Here is a 24,644-nt window from a genome sequence, read left to right on the forward strand (position 1 = left end):
TTCACCTAGTTCAGAAGTGCGATTAAAAGTCAATGCTTAGTGACACCTCAGTCCTGACAGTTTGTTGAGGTTTGTCCTCAGCCCCTCCATTTCAATTTCAACACAACAATGTCACTACACACAAAGCCAGGTGCATAAAGCAATGGTTTCCAGTTTGGTGCTGGAAGTACAGTGCACAGGGCCCTGACCTCAACCCCATCCAACAGCTTTGGGATGAACTGGAACATCAACTGTGAACCAGACCAGCTACAGAAAGCAAATCTTTGCAGCCAGGTTCCAAATTCTTGCGGAAAGCCTTTCCAGTATAGTGGAGGTTGTTACAGCAGTAGATTATTTCTCATGGTTTTGGAAGGATACGGTCAACAATCACATATGGGTGTTTTGCCCCATAAATTCAGTTGTCATGGCTCCTACTCATGAGTCCAGAGAAATGAGGCCAGCTTAGACCAGGCCTGCACCCAAAGTTCAACAACAACTGGAGGAAGAATCAACCTCTGGAACCCACACAATTCAGCTGTCAGGATGAGACGCCAAAGACACTTTCAAACAGGACAGGGAGGAGACAGAGCTGAAGCTGACATGTGAAGGAGGACGGTGTTGAGACTTGCCAAAGAGACACTAAAAAACTGGATCACAACACCAACCGACTCTGCTACTGTTCAGCTGTCAGACTACTAACACAGACAGACAGCTGGGTTTGTGGCTGGCATGGATACAGACAGAAGTCAAGACTCACAGGGGAAGACATTCACACCGAGGAAACATGCTTGAGTGGCTGAGAAGGGAGGGAGTGTCGAAAGTCTTCTTTTTGCATCAAAGCCAGTTTAACCCAAAGAATCAGACTGAATTAATTCTGTTTCTTACAATGGTTACTGTGATTTGGGGGGATCCGTGGTGAAAGCTCAGCTGCCTTTAGCCTTTTCTTTTCAATAATTTCTTTAAGAGAAGGCGCATGAGAGCAGCAGAACAAACAGGCGAAGATGAAGCAGAGCGGAATGCACAGGGTCGCCTTTGTGTGTACAGTAATTGAAATGCACACTGGCACAATGAGCAACGACAGGTTTACCATCCGTTTGGTGGTTTAACCCACGCCATTCTGCGCACCAGTGTGGTGTGTGTCCTCTCCCAGCCATACAATTACCAATGCTGATACACATCCATGGTGGCCTGAAGACACCAAGAGGCAAATGAAAATCATTCAGCTGGACTAGTGGTCATGTTCAACCAAGGGCTCCTTTAAGCTTCACTTGCTACAAGAAAAAAATAAACAGACAAGCGTTCACCAAACTCATTTTCCAAAACATATCTAGACCCATGTTGCTGTGTATGTACGATTGAACTGTGATCTTAATTGGATGTGATATCAGAATTTTCTCAAGAGTCTTCAGGAATCCAAATCTTCATTTCAAATGAACATCTCATTTTTCCCCTCTCACCACCACTGGCAGGGTTTCCTTGATTCTGAATAATTTTGTTCCTGTTTATGTAAATCTTATGTAATCTGAGGCTTTTTCTTTCACTGTGCTACTTTGCCATCTGACAACATGTCTTTGCACATTCAATCACTCACTGATTTCAGTCATTTGATGTTGCAACTTGGGGAGAAATTAGGGGTAGAAGTGCTTGCTTTCATGCAACGACTCTTCGTACTAATGTGGCACAATCATGAGATGACATGCAAATATGAATCAATATTAAAATTATTAATTGTGCAGCCCTACAGTCTGTCAAAACTGTCTGTGTGACATCTTCACAAAAGCAATTTGTAAATCATGCTTGCATGCAGCTCACAAATGGCAGTGTCCCGTTTCACAAATGATTGTTGCTAGCAAATTGCAGATAAATTTATGCATCCTATGATAGGGCTCTCACATGCTCATGCATACTGTCGGTTGCAAGTATGCCATTTGGTTTGATTATAGAAACCTGTCAAAATTAAAGTTGAGGTCAGTCATTCTGGACAAAGATTGTTGATGTTCTCTGAATTTCAAATTCAGTGAATATCTCCTCATGGCCCACTAACTTTCTGTTCTGTGTGTATGCTGAAAAAAACCCTGTTCTTTGTACACAGCCCGGAAACAGAGTGGCTGGGAATGAGCCACACAACACTACTGCAGCCAATCAGCAACAGGTGGCGTTTGCACTTGTGCACAGGAAAAGCAAAGGGACATACTAACATGTGATCGCATTGTGATTCTCCAGAATGATTCACCCCACCTTTAATGCAAATATCTTTGTTTTGCAAATTGTACCTTGCATGTTAGCAATTTGTGCTGTAGGTTTGGGTGTAAACATGAATGAATGAAATGGCAAAAAAAAAAAAAAGCAAAAAAAAAAATCTGTATCAACACCGTGGTTGTTTGACTCACCAGGTCTACAGCGTAAGCCGTCAGCAGCCAGCTCCTGCCCCTCCGGACACACACAGGTGTACTTGGGGGAGTGCTTGTTGATTTGCGGTGCAGGCAGACACATGTAGCTACAGCCTCCATTTTCGCCTTTCTCTGTGCACCAGTTAGTACCTGCACAATAAGAGTCAACAGTTGTGACTACTTTGACAAACGTGCGGAAAATCTGTCCATTAAAACCACTTATATCACATATAGAAATCTTATCTGCAATATTCAAACTTCCCATGTTCTTGAGTAAATGTATGACTTAAAAAGTTGACTTAAAAGCTGAACTTTCAAGCTCAATTAAGTAAACTCCAAACATTAATGAGTGTAATTGCTAATTAGCAATTGTTCTGTCACAAAGTAAAGAGATGGTACGTTGGTATCACTTATTGGCTCCTTCCTTGCATAAATCTCAGCTCAATCTTGTCAGTGGCTTGTAGACCTGTGTCAATTATGACTGATTGCAGCTGTGAATTAAAATTATCATTAGTGCTCCCTTGTACCTGAATCATGTGTAATTACAGTCATTTCTGATTAACTTTCTTTTCATTAACCTTCATTAACTCACTGCCTCAAAATCTTCAACATGAGCCCTGAACCACTGACATCCGTCTGCTCCTCCTGCCACCCTCTACTCATTTCCCTTTCCTGCATCCCCTCCCAGCACGTTCTTACCTGACAGCTGGATCAGCTCATGGTACACGATGATGTCCTGGGGGTCATTCAGGTTGCTGGCCAGAGTCACCACATCAGAGCCGGTGAACTTGTTTGCACCGTATATAGCTTCGTTTTCGCCATCCGTCCAGAAAACTCTATCCTGGAGAGAGAACAGAAAAATAATGCTCATTTTGCTCTTAATAGCTAAAAGCTTTAATAACCAGAATGCTGATGCTATATCAATAGAAGAAAATACAAGACAAGGTGACATAAGGCATAAGGCATTATCTCACTCAGAAGGTAACATTGTTATATTTTGGCTTTAATAAGTATCTTTGAATTAACCAACCAAAGTTAGTTTGCTCATAAATCATTAGTATTGTTGCCATGGTAGCTTGTAAGTATAAGCAGTTTGCATCATAATACACAGTTCTGACTACCAGGTAATCAGAAATAAGAGTTTCAGTGGCCATGGTACATATATTTGTCAGGGATGTAACAATATCGAATTTTGCGATTAAAAAAAATATCTTGATGCCGTTGTGGGACTGTGACAAAATCTACCACGATGCTGCATCGTTATTTTGCTAGTATAGCTGCGTTCTACTATATCTTCTCGTCAGAAACTTCGTTGTTTTTGTTTAAACTTCAGAGGGGGCTACAATACAGGAAACACATCCAACATGAGATGTCATTGGCACATCACTACCAAGAAAAGCTCCAATCACAACCACGACAATCTACTGTGAGCAAAAAGCGTCAGCGATGCCAAAGGAGTCGAGTCCGAGAGCCGAGGAAATTACATTGCATCGGTGAATACATAGCCAAAAGACTCAAGGCCATTTTCTGTGATCGACAATGATGGATTTCAGAGGTTAGTAAACGTGCTGGAGACCAAACATACCATTCCATCGTGGCCTTTAGTCGTACAGAGCTACCAACTCCGTACCAAGAGACAAAAGCTTCAGTGACACAGAGCTTCTAAGTAGCAGAAAACATCTCAATAACCACAGAGGGGTGAACATCACGCTGCACACACTCACAGCTCATGATTCATTTCATTATTTTTACTTTATAAAAGGACTGCTACTGACTTCTGCATTGTTTTTGTTTTGAAATTGTACTTACAAACACTCAATGCCAAAAATAAAGGTCATGGCTGGATACTTTAAAAAGAAAAACTGCTGTAAACATCAGGTTCATTTAATAAAGGACATTTTCAAGTCATCTTTCTTTAATCTACATTGATAAATATTGTATCATTGACTTTTTATTGTGGAATTATCATATAATTAGTTTTTGGTATTGTTACATCCCTACTATTTATATGTTAATACAACTAACCTGCATCACTAACATCAATTCTGTTTGCAGCAATAAACATTTGAACAGAAACGCATCTTTAAACAGCCAGATCCCTGCAAAGCTTATTTTCCTACCTGAAGAAAAGAATGATTTCTACAAGCAATGTCCAATGGACACTGAGCAGAGGTTGTCTTTTTTCTCTTTAAATTAAAAGAAAAACAAAACCCTTTCAAAAACAAGATTTCTTTTCTTCAGAGTCAGACATTTGTTCGATTTTCCCTCACAAATGGGTTTGAGGGGCTTGTTCAATATAAACAGTGTGCAAAACGGGGATGGAGAGATTCTACATCACAAATTCAACCATCTGTGTTCTCAGACCATCTGTGTGGTGTTCCTGCACAGTGCTTTGCAGGCACCAACTGTCAATCAAATTCATGTCTCTCTCCTTGGTTTTTCTGGTTGGTCTCTGTTTTGGTCTGTTCAGCCTGGGTGGTTTTAACTGCTAGTGTTAACTGTTAACTGTGTCTAATTGTTAGAGTTACTACAAGCAGGGATGCATGTAACTTTCAGATATTCAAGTGAGTACCAAGAGAAGTTGTTCGCATTTCTTAAGACCACACCGTGTATGGGCTGAGTACCAATCTTCCTCGCTATCTTCAGGGTCTCCCTCACTGTCCTCTACTTCAGCTTCCTGTATGGTAGATGATGGAGATGCACTTCCCAGTCCCTGGCTCAGTCTCAATATTAGCTGTCTCCATCCACAGATAAACAGCTGGCTTTGAGTCAAATGTGTCTGTGGTCGTCTTGGACAGGTGACTGAGCATCAGGGCTGAGAGACGAGTCTGTGACAGACAGAATCTGTGCTTGGTTTTTATGATGCTGAGATGTGAGAATCCACTCTCACATGCTGCACTGCTCAAAGGCAGTGAAAGACATTATTTAACCACCTTGTCGATGTTGGAGCAACAGTTTGGATTGCTTGGATTTACTATTTGGATCGAGTCACATGCAGAAGACTCTGCATGGGGTTTTCCTGCTTGCTTTAAGTGCATCCACTCTCTCACAGAGGAGTCTCTGTCTAGTTGCAAGGTGGGTTTTGTGATGTTCTCCAACCCATCAAAGAGCAGCGCCCAAAATTCATCTGACTGCAACTTTGCCGTTAACTCTCCACAGTTTGTGCTCTGTATTATCCGTGTTCCCCCTTCATGTTAATATGCACCTCTGACATTGACTCCGAGCATGTTTAGCCTTATGAAATGCCGGGAGAAAAGCATTAGAGTTCCTAATTCAGCTTGTTTCACCATTTAGCAGGTGGACTGATTTTTTTAGCTTGGGTTAGGGTGTCAGCAATAGTTTGTGCCACATTCATGTGCTCCCTACTCTTTGTGTTCATCAAATAACAGATGATTGAGGCTCTTTGAGTCTATAAAGTGCAGCTGTTTTGTCTGTGGTCTGGAATGACATGTCTTGATCTTACACCACATTTCGGCGTGCTCATGCACGGGATCCCTGCCAGCCACGTTTAAGGAAAAGTCTTTTATACTGAGGTTGAGTTTGGAGCCTAAAGTAGCCCCTTAACGCCTGCTGTTCTTTTGGACATCGGGCACAGTAGGTTATTTCATTGGGTCAGAGGTGTTAAGAAAAGCTGGAAATGTGTATTGATGACCAATGACATTTGCTGTTTTCTTCTTCTGTCGACTTTCATGGTGGTTGGTATCCTTAAGTGTTTAATTACCACCATCTGCTGGGTTGTAATGCCTTCACATTGCAAACTATTTACAAAATCCAACCAAAGTTATATAATTCACAACAGTATCCATTCTATAACCCAGACCCAATTCAGTTGCAGATCAGTATGCAAAGGCACATGTTTAAACAACTGGTTGTTACACATTTCTGATTTTTGACACAAATACATACCAGTTATATGCACCCCTGCTTATAAGAAGTGTTACAGCACTTTAGTTGAAATCACTTCTTGGTAAAATTGTGCACCACAATGTTCAGACATGAGCTGCATCTTAAGCACAGAGTCTGCATTTGAATAAATGTGTCATCTGTCTGAGGGAGAGCGAGCTAGTTGTATGAGTGGGTGGAGGCGAGAGAGACAGCAAGAGCCACATGTCCATGATTCTGTGATTCAGAAAGATGTTAAGACACAGTATTGATACTGCAGGGAGAGTGCAGGTTTGAAACAGCAGATAGATAGTATTAGTTAGTATCTGATGGAAGAACTGAGTGTACACACTGGCTGTCATGATCCACTAGGAGAAACAATGGTGATGGGCTACTGTGACAGTGTCTCTATCAGCTGGGACTCTGAGGTCACTGAAACGAACTACACACCTCACTCATTTCCACCAACACACATGGTTGGGTCTTGACAGCCAGAAAGGAGCACATATTGGACAACTGAGTAATGCAGCAGACAAAACAATGAATGACCAGCAGACAATAATTGCATTGCATTTGCTTGGCAACAACCAAAAGAAACAAACATTCATTGTGAAAGTGTGCCTCGCTAATTTATATTGCAATCACTGTTTGTGCGGCTCTGATCCACGACTGTCAAGATGCACCATTATACTAGATACATATGTACGATGCTCCTGGATCAGGGCTACTGCTTTACAGTTGTGTTTGTTGTTTTCACTAGCATAGTGCTGACTATCCTGATTCCAATCACAAAAATCATCGTTAATACAACTCTAATGATAGCAACTAACTGGATCAACAGACAAACAATAACACAATCCCTAAACACCATACAAGTATGATTTTATCTCCACACTGACACCAACTGACCCAGACTGGAATGGATTCTGCCCAATCAGTCAAGACCAGATCAGTCACATTGACCAAACAATCGCTCAATAATCATCTACCACATTTACTGTCAGAGAAGATGAAGAGTGTGTGAAAAAGAATTTAACAGCAGCAGTACCTCAAAAACAGTGAGGGCGAAGGGATGAGCCAGGTAGTCTGGAGACTGGAGTACTTTCTTCCTGTTGTCTCCATTCAAGTCAACGCTACAGAGCATATGCAGCTTAGAGTCGACCCAGTACAACCTGCCTTTGATCAGATCTGTGAGGAAGATGAGGCGCATAAAGAAGCAGGGGAGGGTGAGAAGAGGTGGGAGATGAGAGGGAGAGGATTCACAGAAGAAATAAAAGAATTGACAATAAACAGGGAAAAGAAGAGTGGAAAGATGACAGCGGGCATAAAAAGATGGGAGGGAAAGAATAATTACACAATATGAGCAATGAAAGAAAGGAGTGATGCAAGGGAAAAGCCCATGGACATTTAATAAAAGTGTGTTGAGAGGAAAAGAGACCAGGGAATAGAAGAATAGAGGGATGAAATAAAGAGTACACAAAGAGGATGAGGCATGGTATGGCAGAGATAAGGAGAAGAGGGAGAAAAATAAAGGAAAAATAAAATCAACACAACATTTCATTAACGAGGACAAATCGATAGCTTTTCCACAATGTTGAGAATGCAAGTACAGAAAGAGAAAGAGCCTGAACAAGGAGAACATTTGACTGTATGATCTGGTCAGGTGTTAGATAGCATGGGTGAAAAAACACAACAAAGCACTCTTCAGTGTATTCCAGGAGTGGAGTTATTTGAATAACATAAGGCGGAAAACCACAGTGATTAAGGAAATTAATAACTAAGTGCTGAGGCTGCATTGTTCATTTGTTAGTCTGTGTGTCATTATAATTGCATCTCATGAAGTGGACAAATGCAAAGGCTACATGATGCAAACAGAAACTAGAAATGGCTGCATTTCCTGTTGAAAATGTATGTATTACAAATTCCACTGAAAAATTGGGTTGAACAGGAGCAATAAATGAAGTAAAGCACTGACAGAAATTGAGGCGGCAGGTGAAAAGCAAAGCACTGAACAAAACAGGTGTGGCAGGCTAAATCTAAGCACTGAAAGGAGTTGAACTGTCAAGCTGAAGTAAAGATGCTTAAAGGAGTGTAAGTGTCAGTTAATTGTTGGGTGGAAGTTCCTTCTCATTTGACTGATCAGCAGCAAAGAAAAATGTGCAGTGATGATGTGGATGTACTGTAGATGAATCATAGGTTAAGAGTGTTTGATACGTGTTCCTACCCAGGGTGATTCCATTAGGCCACTGGATATCCGATGCCACCAGAACCTGTCTGTTCACTCCGTTCATACCAGATTTCTCAATCTTGGCTGGCTCACCCCAGTCAGACCAGTACAGAAATCTACACAACAGACAGACACAAAACAGAAACATCAGTAAATGTACAATAGGATAAAGTAATCTTCACCGGATATCATTTCATTTCAAACACTAATCTAAATTCTAACAACCATGGAGGTTGCCCTCATTTACAATGGTGTTGAGTTACAGACGAGTCAGAATAAATACGGCAAAACACAGAATGAAGATGCATTCAGTTAAAACAGACAGTGAAGCAGGGAGGTTTGTGATCAAGGTTTAAATTGTGCTAAGTGGAGTATTGATTTTTAGTGCTTGTTGAAGATCATTCCAAGAATTTGGGGCACTCAAGAAAAAGGCAGACTTTCCAAATTCAGACCTTAAGCATAAACCAGTCAACTGAGCGAGTTCCCATCCAGCATCATTAAGATGTAGGGTAGTAGCTTTCCAACAAGGGCTTTACTGATAAACAAATAGCAATATTTATTACTCCTCTCTGCCAGAGAAGACCAACCCACCATGTCATAGAAGATACGATGGCGAATACTGTAGCTATCACCAGTAACAAATCTGAGGGTGATAGACTGAGTTTAGCAGTTTAAGACTGGAAGGAGGAGCATTTCTATAAATTACATCCCCAGCCCCCTTTTTTATGCAGTTTGTCTATTGAATGAAAATTTAAATTCAGTAACTCTTTTGATGTTGGATCCATTCACAGTGGATATGTGCACACTAATATAGTCAATTTCTTGAGCTAGTAAACAGCAAAAGAAAAGCTTTCCACTCACCCAGACAGTGGATCCACAGCAATGGATGCCGGTTCTTTCAGGCCTCTGTTAAACAGAACCTTCTGCTTGGTCCCGTTGAAGTTGGCTACAGAAATGGTTTTGGTGCCAAGATCAGACCAGTACAAGTTTTTATAGATCCAGTCCACGGCAACTCCCACAGGAGTCTGAACGTTGTCTATCACTTTGTTATGTGCGCCGACTTCACCTCGTTTGTCCAGCACAGTGCTGCCAGGAACAAATCAACAGAGACAATGTCAGATTCAAATCATGTACCGAGTAAAGTAACTAAAATATAGGCTGCTGGGACATCCTATGGGGACAATGACTGTCTGTACATGCCACTAGCTGACAAAAATGAAATCATCAGGCTACATGCTGTAGGGATTATGAATTTCCAAATTCAAATGACCAAATTTCATAGTAATCCACCCCAGGTTTAAGGTTTTAAAAAACTTTAAAAAAGGGTCAGTCTGGACTCACTTTGTGCATCTTAAGAAACACACTGTTCCTGAGTATACAAGTGTTCACAATGACAGTCATGTATGTTTCAGTTATTTCATGCAGCTACCGTGTTTGCATCATGTTACAAAACATGAAAAAGTATTTGAGCAAACCTGAATGTAACTGTAGAAACTGTCAGAAGCATCTCTGAAAACCTTGGGACAACTTTTGTCGTGTTGCTCTGAATGTTTCTACACGACTGTTCGGTGTGTGTAAACTACCTATAAATGGCCTTCTGGCCCAGGTCAGCCCAGAAGATCATCTGCTGGTTAAAGTCTGCATCCAGAGCCACTGTGTTCCTCTGCTGCTCCACAATCTGAGTGTACTCCTTCCTCTCCAGACCCAGACGACGGATGTCACGGCGGTTTGTGAAGATCAGGCATGGCTCCTTACCTGCAGACATTTTAGAAAGTCATAGTTAAATAAGAGCCAGAAAGAGATACAATATAAATACGGGTTTACAGGATCTGATGACAAATCATTCAATCAAAAAAAACAACAACAAAACACCATCAGATTGATGGATACAGTGATGGTCTTTGTCAACAGGCAACACAAAAAAGTCTTTTTATGGCAGACACTCTCAAACAGCATGTGATCACCAGACTAGAGGATGACATCATCTCCATCTGACCAACAACTCCAGAGCCTCTCTGATGATAACTGAGCTGAATTATAACGGTTCATTTCTATAGCTTCAGATTCTGGCATCTTTTGTTTGCAAATATGCCCAGGTTTTGTTCACTTCACCCATTAACCTGCCCACATTTAGATTTAAAGGAGAACATTTAGACTTTTAATCATCAGGTTAAACAATGATTTCAGTGTGCATGACCACAGTGGTTCTCAGCCTGTCAGCGGGCTTGCCAATTTTCTTTTTTAAAAAAAAGGATATTTCTACCATAGCAATATATGATTTGCATGTTTCTCAATTACTCAAACTCTTCTTTTTTTAAAATAAAATAATTACTTTTGATCACTTTTTCCCATCATTTATCACCACTTTTAACTCACTTTTGTGACTGGCTGGCTCTTCAGGTACCTCGTGCCAGTGCTGATCTTGTAAAGACTGTTTTTAGCACTAGTGCAGCCGTCTCATGGGATTGACATGACCTAAAACTGGATTCTCTTACATCACTTGGACGCTTTAATTCATTACTCAATAATGGCCCTCTATTGGCTGACTGAAAATGAGGGTCTCCCTAAATTGATTACCAGGGTCTTAAATGTCTGAATGAAACCATTTTTGTGTATTACTTTAGTTTTACTTAGTGTTGTTTAAAAGAGTCACAAATTAGGTCACTCTCACTCACAATGAGACCAGTGGGATATCCAAGAAAAGTGGCTCAAGAGATCCTCTTGGGCTCCTCTGAAAACTGAATGTTGGCAGAAGAGTGTTTTGTGAAAAGCTGAATGTTGAGCAGAAAATGAGACCCACCACACCACTTTAAAAGTTATATACATAACTTTTAGGACAAAAAAAAACACTGTGTGGGAGCTTGTGATATCTATGGCAGTGCATTGCTGGACAAATGAATACACGATGAGAACTACTCCGACAGCCAATCGTTTTCAAGGACACAGGAATTGTTCATGACTGGAAAGCTTTAGAAACTCATTTGCCAGTTTAGTCACTTCCCTTATGTAAAATTAAAGCAATCTAATACAACAGTCCAGTGATAAATGCCATCTTCATGAAAGTCTAAATGTGCTGTTTTTGTTTGAACCCATTTTATGTTTTACCTACCTGCATTGATAAATGAGGGGACAAATTATAAGAAACCCCTCTCTTATAACACAATACAACAGCACCACAGACTACAGCCTCAATGACCATACAGTTCAATCACCACCTCTTTAAAAACACCTTTAGTCAGACAGTAGTCCAGTGCGGTGTGGCTGACTGCAGTACCTTGATCTATCAAAAAAATATTTGTACTGCAACTCCAACATCAAAAAGTTAGGATGCTGCGTAAAACAAATAGAAACAGAATGCAGTCATTTGCAAACAGACTGTGTTTAGCGACAACAGTGAACCATGTAGTAACATCCTTTATACAATCATGTGTTCACAAAGTGTTGAACCTCGCTCCATCCTCGCTGTGAACCACTGAGCCTTTCCAGGATGCTCCTTTCAAACCCAATCATGATACTATCACCTGTTACCAATCAACCTGTTCTTTTGTTGCTCCTGTCCCAACTTGTTTGAAACATGTTGCTGCTTCAAATTCAGAATAAACATATATTAAAAAAAAAAAAAACAATGAGGCTGATATCACATTCTGTTTTACACAATGTCCCAACCTCCAAGTTTTTATCTTGTTAAAGAGTGACATCTGTTTTGACCAGAAGCTGCTGTTCTTACGCTTTCACCAAAGTCACCAGACTCTATTTACAGAAACTGTAATTTTATCATCATAAAACACACTTAATTCAAACATGTCTAAGACAAAAATAAACTCACCAAAACTTTACCCTGTTCCAACAATCATCACTAACTCTGGTTTGGTTGAAATAAAGTCTTGAAATATTTCCACATCTAACTCAGAAATTATTTAAAACAGGAGATTATGACAGGAAACATTTAAATATGTTGGACTTTCACGCTTAAAAAAAAAAAACAAAAACGCTATTACTGGTTAGGAGGAACCAGGTTTTGTGACCCTGTCTGTCATGCAGTGAATGCAGCTGCAACTGTGCTTTTTTTTCCTCCCACACTGGAATAATATATAATTGGAATGGAATGTATAATGTATGTATGTATGTAATGTATAATACACTATGGAATGTATGGATTAAAGTGTAAATTAGAACTTTGAATATTCATTGACAGCCCTAATTCCCACCCAGCTGTTGACTCACCAACAGCCTTGCAGACTCCGGTGGTCGGATCCATCTGGTAGCCGTTGTGGCATTCGCACTTGTATCCTCCCTTCAGGTTGATGCAGATTTGACTGCAGATGCCAGGGTTCAGACACTCATTGATGTCTGTACACAGAGAGAGCGATCAAGAGGAGAGGGAGGGATGAGGAAGAGAAAACAGAGGAAATACAGCTGCCATCTGACGTGCTTAATTAATCAAGTCTGCTGAATGCTTCAGTTGGGGTAATCTGACGTTTGCGCACGGCTCTGCAATAGAAACTACTGAAATCCTGTCTAGACCCAAGGTCTCTTTCATGAAATTATACTTTTTTTTTTAAAACAATTACTTTTCTGAAACATTCCCATGATTCCTACTGCATGAGATTGAACAGTGATGTGAGACTGGGATACACAAAATGAAAATTAAACCTAATTATAATTGCTGTTGATGTTTTGCCAGAACGCTCAGTAAAAAGTTGCTCTCATCAGAATTAAATGTAAATATACAAATATTTACGGGAGTTTAGTGGTTATTTTACACTTGGGGGTAGATTAAGCACCTCTGTGCAACCTGTGGGGTTCATTCCAGATGGGATTATACACATTTTCAATATCTACAGCGTTTGAGGCTAAGATTGGCTCAGTAACAAAAATGTCAGTTCAATCCTCCTGAACATAGACAAAAAATTACAACACAGCCAATCACATTACACACTGAGCCCTGCAGAGGCACAGTAACAACATGTACCAGCTGTAAGTGAAACAGCTCCAAGTCAGAACATCAGCGTACAGTATGTGCGACCCAGCCTGTGGGGTTCTTTAAAGTAAGGCAAAAATAGCAAAACATCTTTCGCCTGACATCTCTCCAGTCTTGAGGTTTTCTTTTCAAACCATGCAGAAGAAGAATGTGCCAAGGACATTCTGATTTTGGATTAATTTTGATTGCTGTCATGTCTGACAGTTCTGTCTGATCTACATTTCAAACAACTGAGGTTTATTGCTGCCAAGAAACAAAAGCATGTCAGAGAACAGCGAGTGGCAGTGTTGTTTCCTGGCGAAAAATTGAATGCCATCAGTGTTTTAAATATGGTGAAAAGTTGAAAATATTGTCAATGTTTAGGCAACACTAAACTGTCAAAACTGGGTTCACTAAATCACATGGCAATAGTCCAATAACCTGACACCCTGCAAGAAAGAGGAAAAACATCTCAAAAAAACATGCGAATATAGTTTGCAGAGGTGCTGCAACAATGGATTCATTCAATTTATTACCTAATTTATTTAATTTATTAGTGACTGACACCCAACTAGACAACCAATTATATTCTGTCTAATCCAGTCGGCCTCTGTGCTGTTGCTGGGTGAGCTAATATGCCTAGTACCCCAATGGATCCAAATGGGCTCCATGAGCTCTGAACACTTGGTGTTTATCAAAAAAATGCAGTGAATTGCTGCTATTTATTATTTGAAGCATCATGCCAGCCAGTGTCTGTGTGGACCCTCTGCATTTTGGATTGGGGCTATCTGTACCGGGTCCAACCATCCTGAGGTTCCTGTTGGATTAGGCATTTTATTTTACCAAAATTGATATATCCTTGCCAGTTTAATATTGCCTGGATGTTTTGCAGTGGCAAAACACATTTTCAAAAAAATGTGCCAGTGCAAATATTTACAGCCATCAACAGTCATCTCATACGGCTCTAATGTAAAGGTCACTTACCTCCGCAGGTCTTGTGGTCTATGAGCTGAAGTCCAGGTGTGCAGTCACACTCGAAGCCAATCACCATGTCTTTGCAGATGTGAGAGCATCCGCCGTTGTTAAGGAGACACTCATTTAGATCTGAAACATGCAAAGGAAACAGAGCTTTACTGTAGCTACAATAACAAAGAGGACAGTTCTCATGTAACAAGACAGATTCTGTTGCACTCACAGTCAGCTAAAAGCTATAAAATGCAGCATCTGAGATTTTTGGTTTCATCCAGACAGTTTAGACAGGAAGCAACACAAGAGAGGGATGATACAAAGATCAGTCTGGATTCAAAATTAGGCTGTTGAGTACATTGTGATTATGGTCCAATATGCATACTTTAACCTGAAATATCATAAAAAGTTATATTTTCTGGTGCTATTTTGTGTGTCAGATTGAGTCTATAAGGTTAAACAGTTAGAAGCTACATATCAAAGATTAAAGAGCATTTACTGTTGCATTTGTTTGGTCAAGACAGCAGAGGAAACCAGGACAGGTGCAACCTGATTATCCTGATTTAACATTTCCCAACAGCAGAGTGCAGAGCATGACTTGCTAGTTTACTCCATTTTGTGATCACAAATATGGCTTCCAGATGTCTGAGCTCCTCATTCTGACACCCCGTGGAAGTAAACTTTTAGCTGCTTGAATTAGTTATCTCATTATTTCTGCTGTTGAACAAAGCTCATTACCATAGGTGGGAAAGTAATACTGTGCATCTCTATTTTATCATCTAAATCTGGCCCAGTTATGAATGCAAAAAATCATTTTGAATATTCATTTGGGAGACAGTAAATATTGTAGCTGAGGCAGCCCCAATATGTTAAATATGATTAAGTACAAACAAAAGTTTAGTATTCAACTCAGAGTCCTCTACTGAAAAAGGAACAAGTACAGGCCTTTTACTTTTGACAAGGGAGAAGCAAGTTCTTCTTCAGTTCATTGTAAAATTACTAAAACTAATATACTGTTGCACTTTGTACTACAACTACGTTGCAAACTTCTACTCACCATGACCTTTGATAAAAACACAAAACAAGTTCCCTCCTTGTCATTTCAACATCAGCAGTGCACCAATACATAAAACAATGTTATTTAGCTCTACACCAGCTGCAACACTACACTTGAAAATAAAAAGAATATTGCTGAGATTTTTTGATCCATTAAACTGACGATATAACATGCCAATCGTTTCCTCTGACTGAGCTGCAGTACAATCCAGACTCAGATGTTTAGTATTCTGATTGTGTGAAGCGTAATCACTTTTGGCCGAGTTCTTTGATCCATGAAAGAGAATTATTTAGAAGCACTATTTGCTCCCTCAGAGTGAACTGCTGATGTATTAAAGCTGCACGATGTGGGTTTTATGCAAAAATCCACATATCATCAGAGCAAATCAATGACCAACAGAGAGGAATGTCACACCATGGACACTTCCCTGCCCACAGGAAAGACATCTGAACTTACTGAAAGGCAATTTGTCTCCTGAATACTGACTGTGTGACCTGTCCAGAGGAATCTAAATGTTGGAGCTTCTTTCCTCCCTTTGGTTTGAATTGGTGTACAGCATCATTGTACAGAATCGGCATTCTGGGAACTCAGGTTCAAGTATTTCTAGTTTGAACGGTTTCATGTGGCTAACATTCAGAGCTGCCAGCTGGGGAAACCCAACAAGACTTTAACAAATGGCAGGTGCAAATGTACAGTAGACAAACACGCTGTGGGTTGATCACAGCTCAAACTACAAGATCACTCATATTTACACAGATTATGGTGCAAATATTCACAAATGATGTGAAAATACAAAAATAAAATGTTTAATCCTCATGTGTTCTGCCACTGACTTGGGAGGACTGTAATTTTTTTAAATTGGGATATTTGCATTTCCTGCAGAAAATGCATATGATTGCTGCATCTGCTGCTTTTACATCTGGTGATTGATGTGTACAAAAAGTTATTTAATGGCCACAAGGTGGGGCTGTTGGCATCATGTTTCAGTGTCATGCCTATGCTCATGGAGAACTTGTGTACTGAGTTTCATTTTCAGAACTGTAGCTTTGAAGAGTTATGGCCTGTTCGACACATCAGGCCACACCCTTAAAATTGTAGTAACCAACAAGAAACAATAAGCCATATCCAAGAAAGAGCTCATACGTTTGGTTCAAAACCATCTAAATATGTTGCGTACCAAGTTTAGTGAAGACTGGATGAAATATGTGCCAAAAGAAGCTAAGATCGTGCTTACTTAAAAAATTCTAAATGGCAGAAAGCTTGTATAGGTGCAAAGGGGAAGGCCCATATCACTTGAATCAGCTCAATCCAAGGGACTTACTGTACAAAAATGTGTCTTCTAACAGTTGACGACTTACTAGCCAATGCAAAAAAATGCTTAACAACTGACCACATGGTGGCGCTATTCAATGCATGCTTTAATATTTGAGGCATTTGAGATATTGAATATGTGGACAGATGTATATCTGACTAACAGATACTGAAAAGAAAAGGAAATCCACCATGAGACACACTGTAACATATGCTTTACATGTGAAAATTGGGATGATGTGTCTGTCACAAAAATGTGTGAGCAGATCCTCCAAAAAACAAAGAAAAAGAATCTTGAGTACAAAAATAAATTATCATATAATTATCAATTAGAAATCATTACTGCAGCCGTCACGATAATCCTCTGTTGTGTCATCTGTATCTGTCTTCAAACAAAGCCTCCCTGCAAAGGCACACTGCTCTACATCTCTTCAGCTATTCCCTCTTTTATGTAAGCGCCAGTGAAATATCCTAATTAATTAACTGTGCTAAGAAAATCATCACCATTCGGCCTGTCAGATACAATGGTACTCCAGAAGGCTGCACAGTGTTGTGGTCAGAAAATGGCCCCAGAGTGGGAAACGTTCCCCAGGAGGACAATCTCTGTTTTGAATCTATAACTAATGTGCACATGAGTTGTGCTGGGACTCTGAGGCTGCAGCTAAAAGGATGTTTTTGGCTTTAGTTAAGCATTGAGTAAAGATAGCTAGTAAATCTAATTTTTTTCACTCACTGCATTCCTTGATGGGTTCGTCACTCCAGTCGGGACAGTCTCGGGCCTTGTTGCACACTTTGGTCATCTCAATACACTCTCCACTGCGACACTTGAACTTCTCCGGCCCGTTACACTGAGTCACTGTGGACACACAAAGAATTTCACATGTCAACAGCATCCGCTGTTTACACACAACATTCATTAATGTTTACATATAATACCTTTGTTTGGAAAAGGTACCAATCATCATTTCGTATCAGGACATAACTTTTCTTTTAAATTGGTTCATCTTTATTTTTTACAGAGCCAGGCTAGCCTTTTCTTCAAGCTTCCAGGCTTTATTTTAACCTAGGCTAATCGCCTTCTGATCTCCATACGTTAAGTTGAGAGATGAAAGAATAGAGGTAGCAGACTGCCTACCGGCTTAAATGTAGGAAATCAAAATATTGTAACTAGTTTGAGTCATTCTAGGATCATCTAAGCCTTGAGTTTAGGTTAAAAACTGAAGTCACGACAAAAGGTAGCTGTATCGTCAAACCAAACAGTGACAACAATCTCTTTCGCCAGTATGAGTGGGAAAATGGCAAAACTTTCACTCTTTTAAAGTCTGTGGCCAAAGTCAAGTTTTAAGGTGCTGTGGCAAAAACAAACTCATGGAAACACGAAAACAGAGAGTTCTGTTTTCTGGCTTTCTTTCATCATATTCTAGATGAGTACAAACACACACAAAAAATACTGCCTGAGGACACCCTGAAGTGGACTGTGACAGCATAAGATACTTGTAAAACATCCTCCTAAACTCATCACGCTCTGTGAACAAACACTCTGCTTTCGTACCTGAATGCAAACTGAGATGGATTTTGTTGTAATAACACATCTGGGAAATGTGCAAGAAGAAGAAGAATGTGATAAAGACTAATGCCCACAGCATCTACACTTGACACCACACACACATTCACTGGCAGCTTCTGAACCTCAGGACAGCCTGGGGTGGAATGTCATTGTAAATAGTTTAACAGTCAACATTCACCAAGACACACGCACACACAGCACATACTGTTTTTGCAGTTGACTTCGTCTGATCCATCGGTGCACTCTCTGAGGCCATTGCACTGTCTGCTGCCCAGGATACAGTTTCCATCATCACATTTGAACTGATCTGGTCCACAGGTGCGTACAGCTGCCAAGAACACACACAATCATTTATCAAGTGAAAAAGCCAAAATGATCTGGTTCCAGCTTCCTGGATTCAAGGATTTGCTGTTTTCATCATTGTATATTGTATACAGTATTCCCTTGTTTTTCGCGGGGGTTACGTTCCAAAAAGAACCCGTGATAGGCAAAATCCGAGAAGTAGAAATCTTTAGTTTTTTTACAATTATTATACAATTAAATACTCTATTATACATTGAAAAGAAAGAACAAACCATTTTACAGGCTCAAGCATTTGTTTCACAAATTAAACTACTTTAGAAATGTTTTTTTCAACAAAAAACTTCTGTACTGTCAAATAATAATTTTAATCATCGATGTGAACAGAAGGCTTCAAATTGTGGAGATTAGCACCGCCCACCGCGACCCGAGTAATTGGATTAAATGGGAGAAAATTAAAAATGATTATGAAAAAAATACAAAGTACAGTCGGACAAATAGTGACTCAGGTGTATTTCACTGCTCTTCAGACTGAGCCGCTGCATCCTGACTCCACTCTGCAGTGTTTTCTTCTTTTGAAGCCCGCGGTGCAGGTGTGTTTGTTCGGGAGAAGAACATAGTGATAGGCAAAACTCGAAATCGCAAGAGAATTTGCACGTACGTAATGTAAATTTGGCAAGCTGTTTTACGTACGTGTACATATTAAACTGCAACGTTATTGACGCACAGGTAGAGAAGAAGCAGAGTGACTTTTTAGCCAATCAGAATGCAGAACACAATGCACGATGTAAATCTGTGAAGTAGCGAAACCGTGAAATGTAAACCGCGTTATAGCGAGGGATCACTGTATTTGGGTTTTGGACCTTGGGTTCTTGGAATTTGTGACGACACTGATGGCTGTATCCTGATCATTGCATGGATTCATTTAGAGGTAGCAGGACAAGTGGATAATTGAAGATAAATTATCAAGTAACTAAAGTAAAATGAATGAAATGACAGGGCCACACATAAGGGATTAAACTCAAACTCTGGTTTTTCCAAATATTTACTGCTAAATTTCTTAAACTGAAATTAATCCAGAGACAACATTCTCAATAAAGCCCTTCAACTCAAACTCCAATACTGATCCTTAAAGACAAAATGTGTTTTCCATGTTTCATCTGATTTATAACTAATTATGTACATGTTACAATACTAAGAACTTACTTGTAAATGATACAAAAGTTTGGTTATTTTTATCTATGCTGGTTCTTATCGTTGATTTTAGGCACAGGTCACATCTCAAAACCTCCCAAACTCATCTCAGATAAAAAACATCAGACCATCCCACTAACCGATTCACTTACTGCATCTCGGCATGCTTATTTATTATCCCTAAGCAGGTCAGTATTAACAGAACACGTTTGAAAACTCCAGTATGCAGTGGTGACAGAAATAATGTGCCTTGTTATCACTTTAAAGTGCTTGGTTTTTAATGTGTTAATGACAGCTGGTCTGTACATACGACAGTTGGCTTCATCGCTGCCATCCTTGCAGTCGGGGTCTCCATCACACCTCCACTTCTTGTGAATACACTCTCCCGAGCGGCACTGCATCTCACTGGTCGAACACTTGGCTGGGGGCGTCGGGTGACGGCCACAACGAGACGGTGACTCATCTGACTGGTCCTTCAGGGGACAGAGATCAGTTTTTCATACACTTGCCAGAAAAACTCCGATTAAGATTTCTTGCTTCTGATGTGGTAGTGGATGCTACTTGTATTTCGAAAGGTAATAAGAGCATGTAAATGTGAAGCCAGTTTTGCTGTCATCAGGACTTGCTCTCTTGCAGTGCAGTGTATATGGTGAAAGAGGTTAAATGTATTTCAGCCTGTTGTAGGGACCGGTCTGCAGCATAATATTCAAAGTGCAGTTTTCTAGACTTTTCATACCTAGACCATGCATGTAACGGAAGTAGGCCCTCTTTTAGGTACAAGCTGCTCGTTTTGTCCTGATCAGTCAGAATCCCTCTCCTGTGGTCATGATTGTCATTTTTGTAATGGTTTATAGTCTTAACCATTAGTGACATGGCTGTACATTTCTTGGCCTCAGCTATACTATACAGCTATATTTACTACTGTTCAAGAGCGAATCTCTTGTTTCCAGTTACCACCAAAAGAAGTGGGAGAACAGTAACGCATTTTTTAAAAATTAAATAATGCAATTACTTTTAACAAGTTACTCCCAACTGCAGATGTCAGCAGTCAGTGGAGGAATCCAAACAAAGATGCACCATAACCCACCCTTGTTTGATTGACAGGTGCTCTGAGGGACGTGCAGGGCAGTGATGACATGGCAGAGAGCATGTTGGGCTCAGATCTCACGGATGATTAGCACTTAAATTAGAATTAAAACTGGGCAATCAGACAGGATGGGATCAACTGGAGCAGCAGGAAGTGTTTCTCACACTTTCATCATCTCAGAGAGCCACTGAGTCATGTGGGAGCAGATTAATGGAGTGTGAGAATGTGTGTGTCTGAAGCTACATAACTGTTAACACTGACGCAGGACCGGCTGGGTGTGTGAGAGGGAGTAAAAATGACCTTCCCAGTGAACACCGCATTTTAAATATTTGTGGGCGTGAACGTTTGCATCGTTTTTTTTCCATTTTCCTGGGAGGCCGTCACAGTGATAACCACACAGCCAATTAACAGGTACGCAGCAAATTGCCAACTCAGTGGAACTTGTTCTGCCGTGTGTGAAAAACGTGTCAGGAGTGTCAAAGTCAGTGTGTGTGTGTGTGTGTTTGTGTGTGCGTGTGTGCGTGTGAGACAGAGATTGAGTATGTGTATGAGGCAGGTCAATAACCACGGGGTGTTGTGAAAATTGAACTTGCAAAACCGGTGTGTGCGTGCGTGTGTGTGTGTGTTCGCGCCCTGGGGAGATCATACCTTGCAGTTCATTAGTGTGAGGCAAAATCTACTTAGAAAACGAGATGGAGTGTGTTTGTGGGTTGCGTGTGCTGCCAAGTTGGACAAATCCCAACCAGAAAAAGACCGACACTAAAATCTTCTTTAATGTCCTACAGAACATGTTTAAAAGACTTTAACCTGATAATTCAGTATTTTATGTTATAACCTATATCTTTGACATTGTAAATCATTGTATTCTTTCAGTAGAAGTAATGTGTTTAATGTATAAGATTTGACAACAACCTAGCCTTATCTTTTTATGTCTTTTACCCAAAATTTAAGTATATATGCATGTTTTTTTTGTTTGTTTTTCTTAAAGGTGTTAAAACTGCTAAAAATAGGCAATTTGCTCTTTTTCCATTGCTGTGTGTCACATTAAATGTAACGAACACGAAAGGAAAAGGAACACTATAAAGCAGCATGGAGACCAGACCAGAACTTCATCGTGTTCTGGTCTGGTCTCATCATCGTGCCAGAAAAGGAGGGAAAACTAGCGTGTTCACCCGGGTGTTATGTTTCCATCACTGCCCATCGGAGTTGGAGCCGATAAATATTCTGATTGATGCAGAGTCATTTGACTCTGGGCCAAATCCTGAGTGTAAAGTTGGTAAAGACTCATTGCAGTAACTAGCCTATTGAGAAATTAGCCTCTCTAAGTGGTAAGCTAACTGGCTGATCTAGCTAGCTTGTCGTGTATTACTGTGCAGATTTATGAAGTGGAGAACGGGAAAATCCGCTAAAATTGAAAATAACATCATTAAAGTTGATGTATAACTGTGTGTGTGTGTATAACTGTGCAATAAAAAGTGCTATAAAGCTTCCCAAGAACAATCCATGTCTAACATACAGTATGCTGAATCAGTGTAAGCTCATCAATGACATCCACTTCCACATGGTCTTGAAACTCTATTGTAATCAGTAGTTACAGTCAACCATCCAAACAAACCTGCTGCCATTAATAAATACATGATTGAAATAAAAGTACATAGCCAAACCAATGTCCAAGCGAAGTAAAAAAAAAAAAAAAAAGCTTGCCCCATTCATGCTTCTGTCATTGTCCTCTGATGATGCAAGAATGCAATCTTTCTTAATTAGTTTTGTTCACAACTTGTAATCTGCTTTTGAGTGTGTGTATATTTCACTTAATTCTGTCACAGTGTATTAGTCTGTGTGTGTTTGTGTGCCGTTTTATTGTGTTTCTCTCTTACCTGGCAGTCGACGTCGTCGTCGCACACCCAGTTGGCTGGTATGCACGATGAGTTTCCACACTGGAACTCACTGGGGCCGCAGGAGGACGGAGCACACTCCACCTCATCGGAGCCGTCGCCGCAGTCGTCCTCGCCGTTACACACAAAGTTCCGAGAGATGCAGCGGCCGCTGGCACACGTGAACTCATTCGGAGCACAGGTGATGTTACCTGGAGGCAGTTAGCAGGAGGGGAGGAGAATGTGAGAGCGCTGTGAGAGGGCTAACGGCTCGGCGGCTACAAAAAAAACAAAACATGATTTATTCACAGCAAGCACAAGATCGCACAAGCCATTCTACAAATCATTTAAATGAATTTCTTAACTAACTGAATTAGCAATTTCTGGAACAAATCCTTATCCAGAGCATTCATCCTGTATATAGGTTACAATTTACACATTACCAGGTCTTAATTCATCCACTATTAATACATCTCTAGGCTACATGCACCAGCAGCGCTTTCCATATGTAAACTGAAGTCTTCATTGTCGTGACGAGGACTGAGGCATTGGGCTGCATCTGCAGCACAGGCTGTCGACTGCTGCTGCTCATCTGGTTTTTTGGATGATGTCCCTGTGTGTCCCACTGTAGAAAACAACCCAACCATAAACAGCACAGCTATACAAATTACAGCTTTTTACAGCTGCAATGATCAGGGGACATAAGGCGGGCATCACACTGTGGCCAAAAGTATATGGACGCCTCTTCTAATTAGTGCGTTCAGTTGACTCAGCCACTTGTAAACAGGTGCATAAAATCAAGCCACACACACACAGTCCTCAATTACAAACGCTTGCAGTAGAATGGTCTGTACCCTGCCTCAGTAATGTGATGCTGGAATAGGATGCCATTTTTCAAATAAATTAGTTCATCACAGTTCTGCTGACTAGATTTGTGGTACTAGTATAGATGCTGTCAGTGTGAAGCGGAAATGTCAGCAGCTCAGCCGTGAAGCGATCGGCTGCCCAAAGTTCACAACATGGGACTGCTGAATGCTGAAGTAAGTAAAAATCACTTGTCTCAGTTGTAACACGAACAGTCTGGGGAGCAAACAAGAACTTTTGAGCAGATGCTTGATGCACAATGCCAAACCTGAGTTACGGAAAAATAAATTCAGATGAACCGAGAAACGATAGAAATGTGCTCATGGTTTTCAGGTGTCCACATACTTTTGGCAGCTTGAACATAGCCTTATTGCTATGCAGGAATTGAGTAATTGTAATTTCCATGATAACACACAACACTAGTGGTGGTAGGAGTGGGTGGAAGTCATATGACTGAGGGATGAGAGAATGCATGAGGCAGGTCGTAAGATTTTGATTTACATGAGCCAGTGGCAGCTCACTTTAAGAGGTATCTGGGATTTTAAGTTACTGCCTGACAATGTGCATCATATTACACCGCAGTAAAACATTCTGCTAGACAGAGTTCAAGGACAAAAGAGGCACAGATCTAATGTAAGCAAACAAGACAATTTACAAATGTCTCCTCCCATTAAGCAACTCGTTTCTCTGATTAGCATCTTAGCAGCCAGAGAGGATGGTACAAACTAGTGTGACATGCTGCTGTATTGGTTCAAATAGACAGTGATGCACCAATACAATCTACAGCACTGGTATCAGCTGATACACAATTGAATCACACATTTTTCCTTCATTTAAAAGTTCTCGCTTCTGGCTTAGGAATATCTCTGGATCACCCAGGAGGAGCTGGAAAACATTGCTGGGGAGAGGAGGGACATCTGGACTACCTATCTTAGGCCGCTGCTACCACGACCTGGCCCTGGATAAGCGGCAGAAAATGGGTAGAT

At 40.5% G+C, this 24,644-nt stretch overlaps 1 protein-coding gene across 2 annotated transcripts in view; it reads right to left on the reverse strand.

Moving 5' to 3' along the window:
- The window catches only part of vldlr (very low density lipoprotein receptor), a 64,168-nt gene that overhangs the window by 9,837 nt on the left and 29,687 nt on the right, over positions 1-24,644 (reverse strand). For both annotated transcript variants that reach the window (XM_041960833.1, XM_041960832.1), the window contains exons 5-16: positions 22,798-23,006; positions 20,144-20,306; positions 18,545-18,667; positions 17,506-17,628; positions 14,423-14,542; positions 12,703-12,828; positions 10,062-10,233; positions 9,340-9,564; positions 8,476-8,594; positions 7,300-7,439; positions 3,069-3,210; positions 2,370-2,519 (exon numbers count right to left, since the gene is read on the reverse strand). In XM_041960833.1, the coding sequence (XP_041816767.1) occupies positions 2,370-2,519; positions 3,069-3,210; positions 7,300-7,439; positions 8,476-8,594; positions 9,340-9,564; positions 10,062-10,233; positions 12,703-12,828; positions 14,423-14,542; positions 17,506-17,628; positions 18,545-18,667; positions 20,144-20,306; positions 22,798-23,006 (1,812 nt within the window). The remainder of the gene's footprint in view (positions 1-2,369; positions 2,520-3,068; positions 3,211-7,299; positions 7,440-8,475; positions 8,595-9,339; positions 9,565-10,061; positions 10,234-12,702; positions 12,829-14,422; positions 14,543-17,505; positions 17,629-18,544; positions 18,668-20,143; positions 20,307-22,797; positions 23,007-24,644) is intronic.

The sequence above is a fragment of the Chelmon rostratus genome, chromosome 19 (assembly GCF_017976325.1).
Source record: "Chelmon rostratus isolate fCheRos1 chromosome 19, fCheRos1.pri, whole genome shotgun sequence".
In the NCBI taxonomy this organism is placed as follows: Eukaryota; Metazoa; Chordata; class Actinopteri; order Chaetodontiformes; family Chaetodontidae; genus Chelmon; species Chelmon rostratus.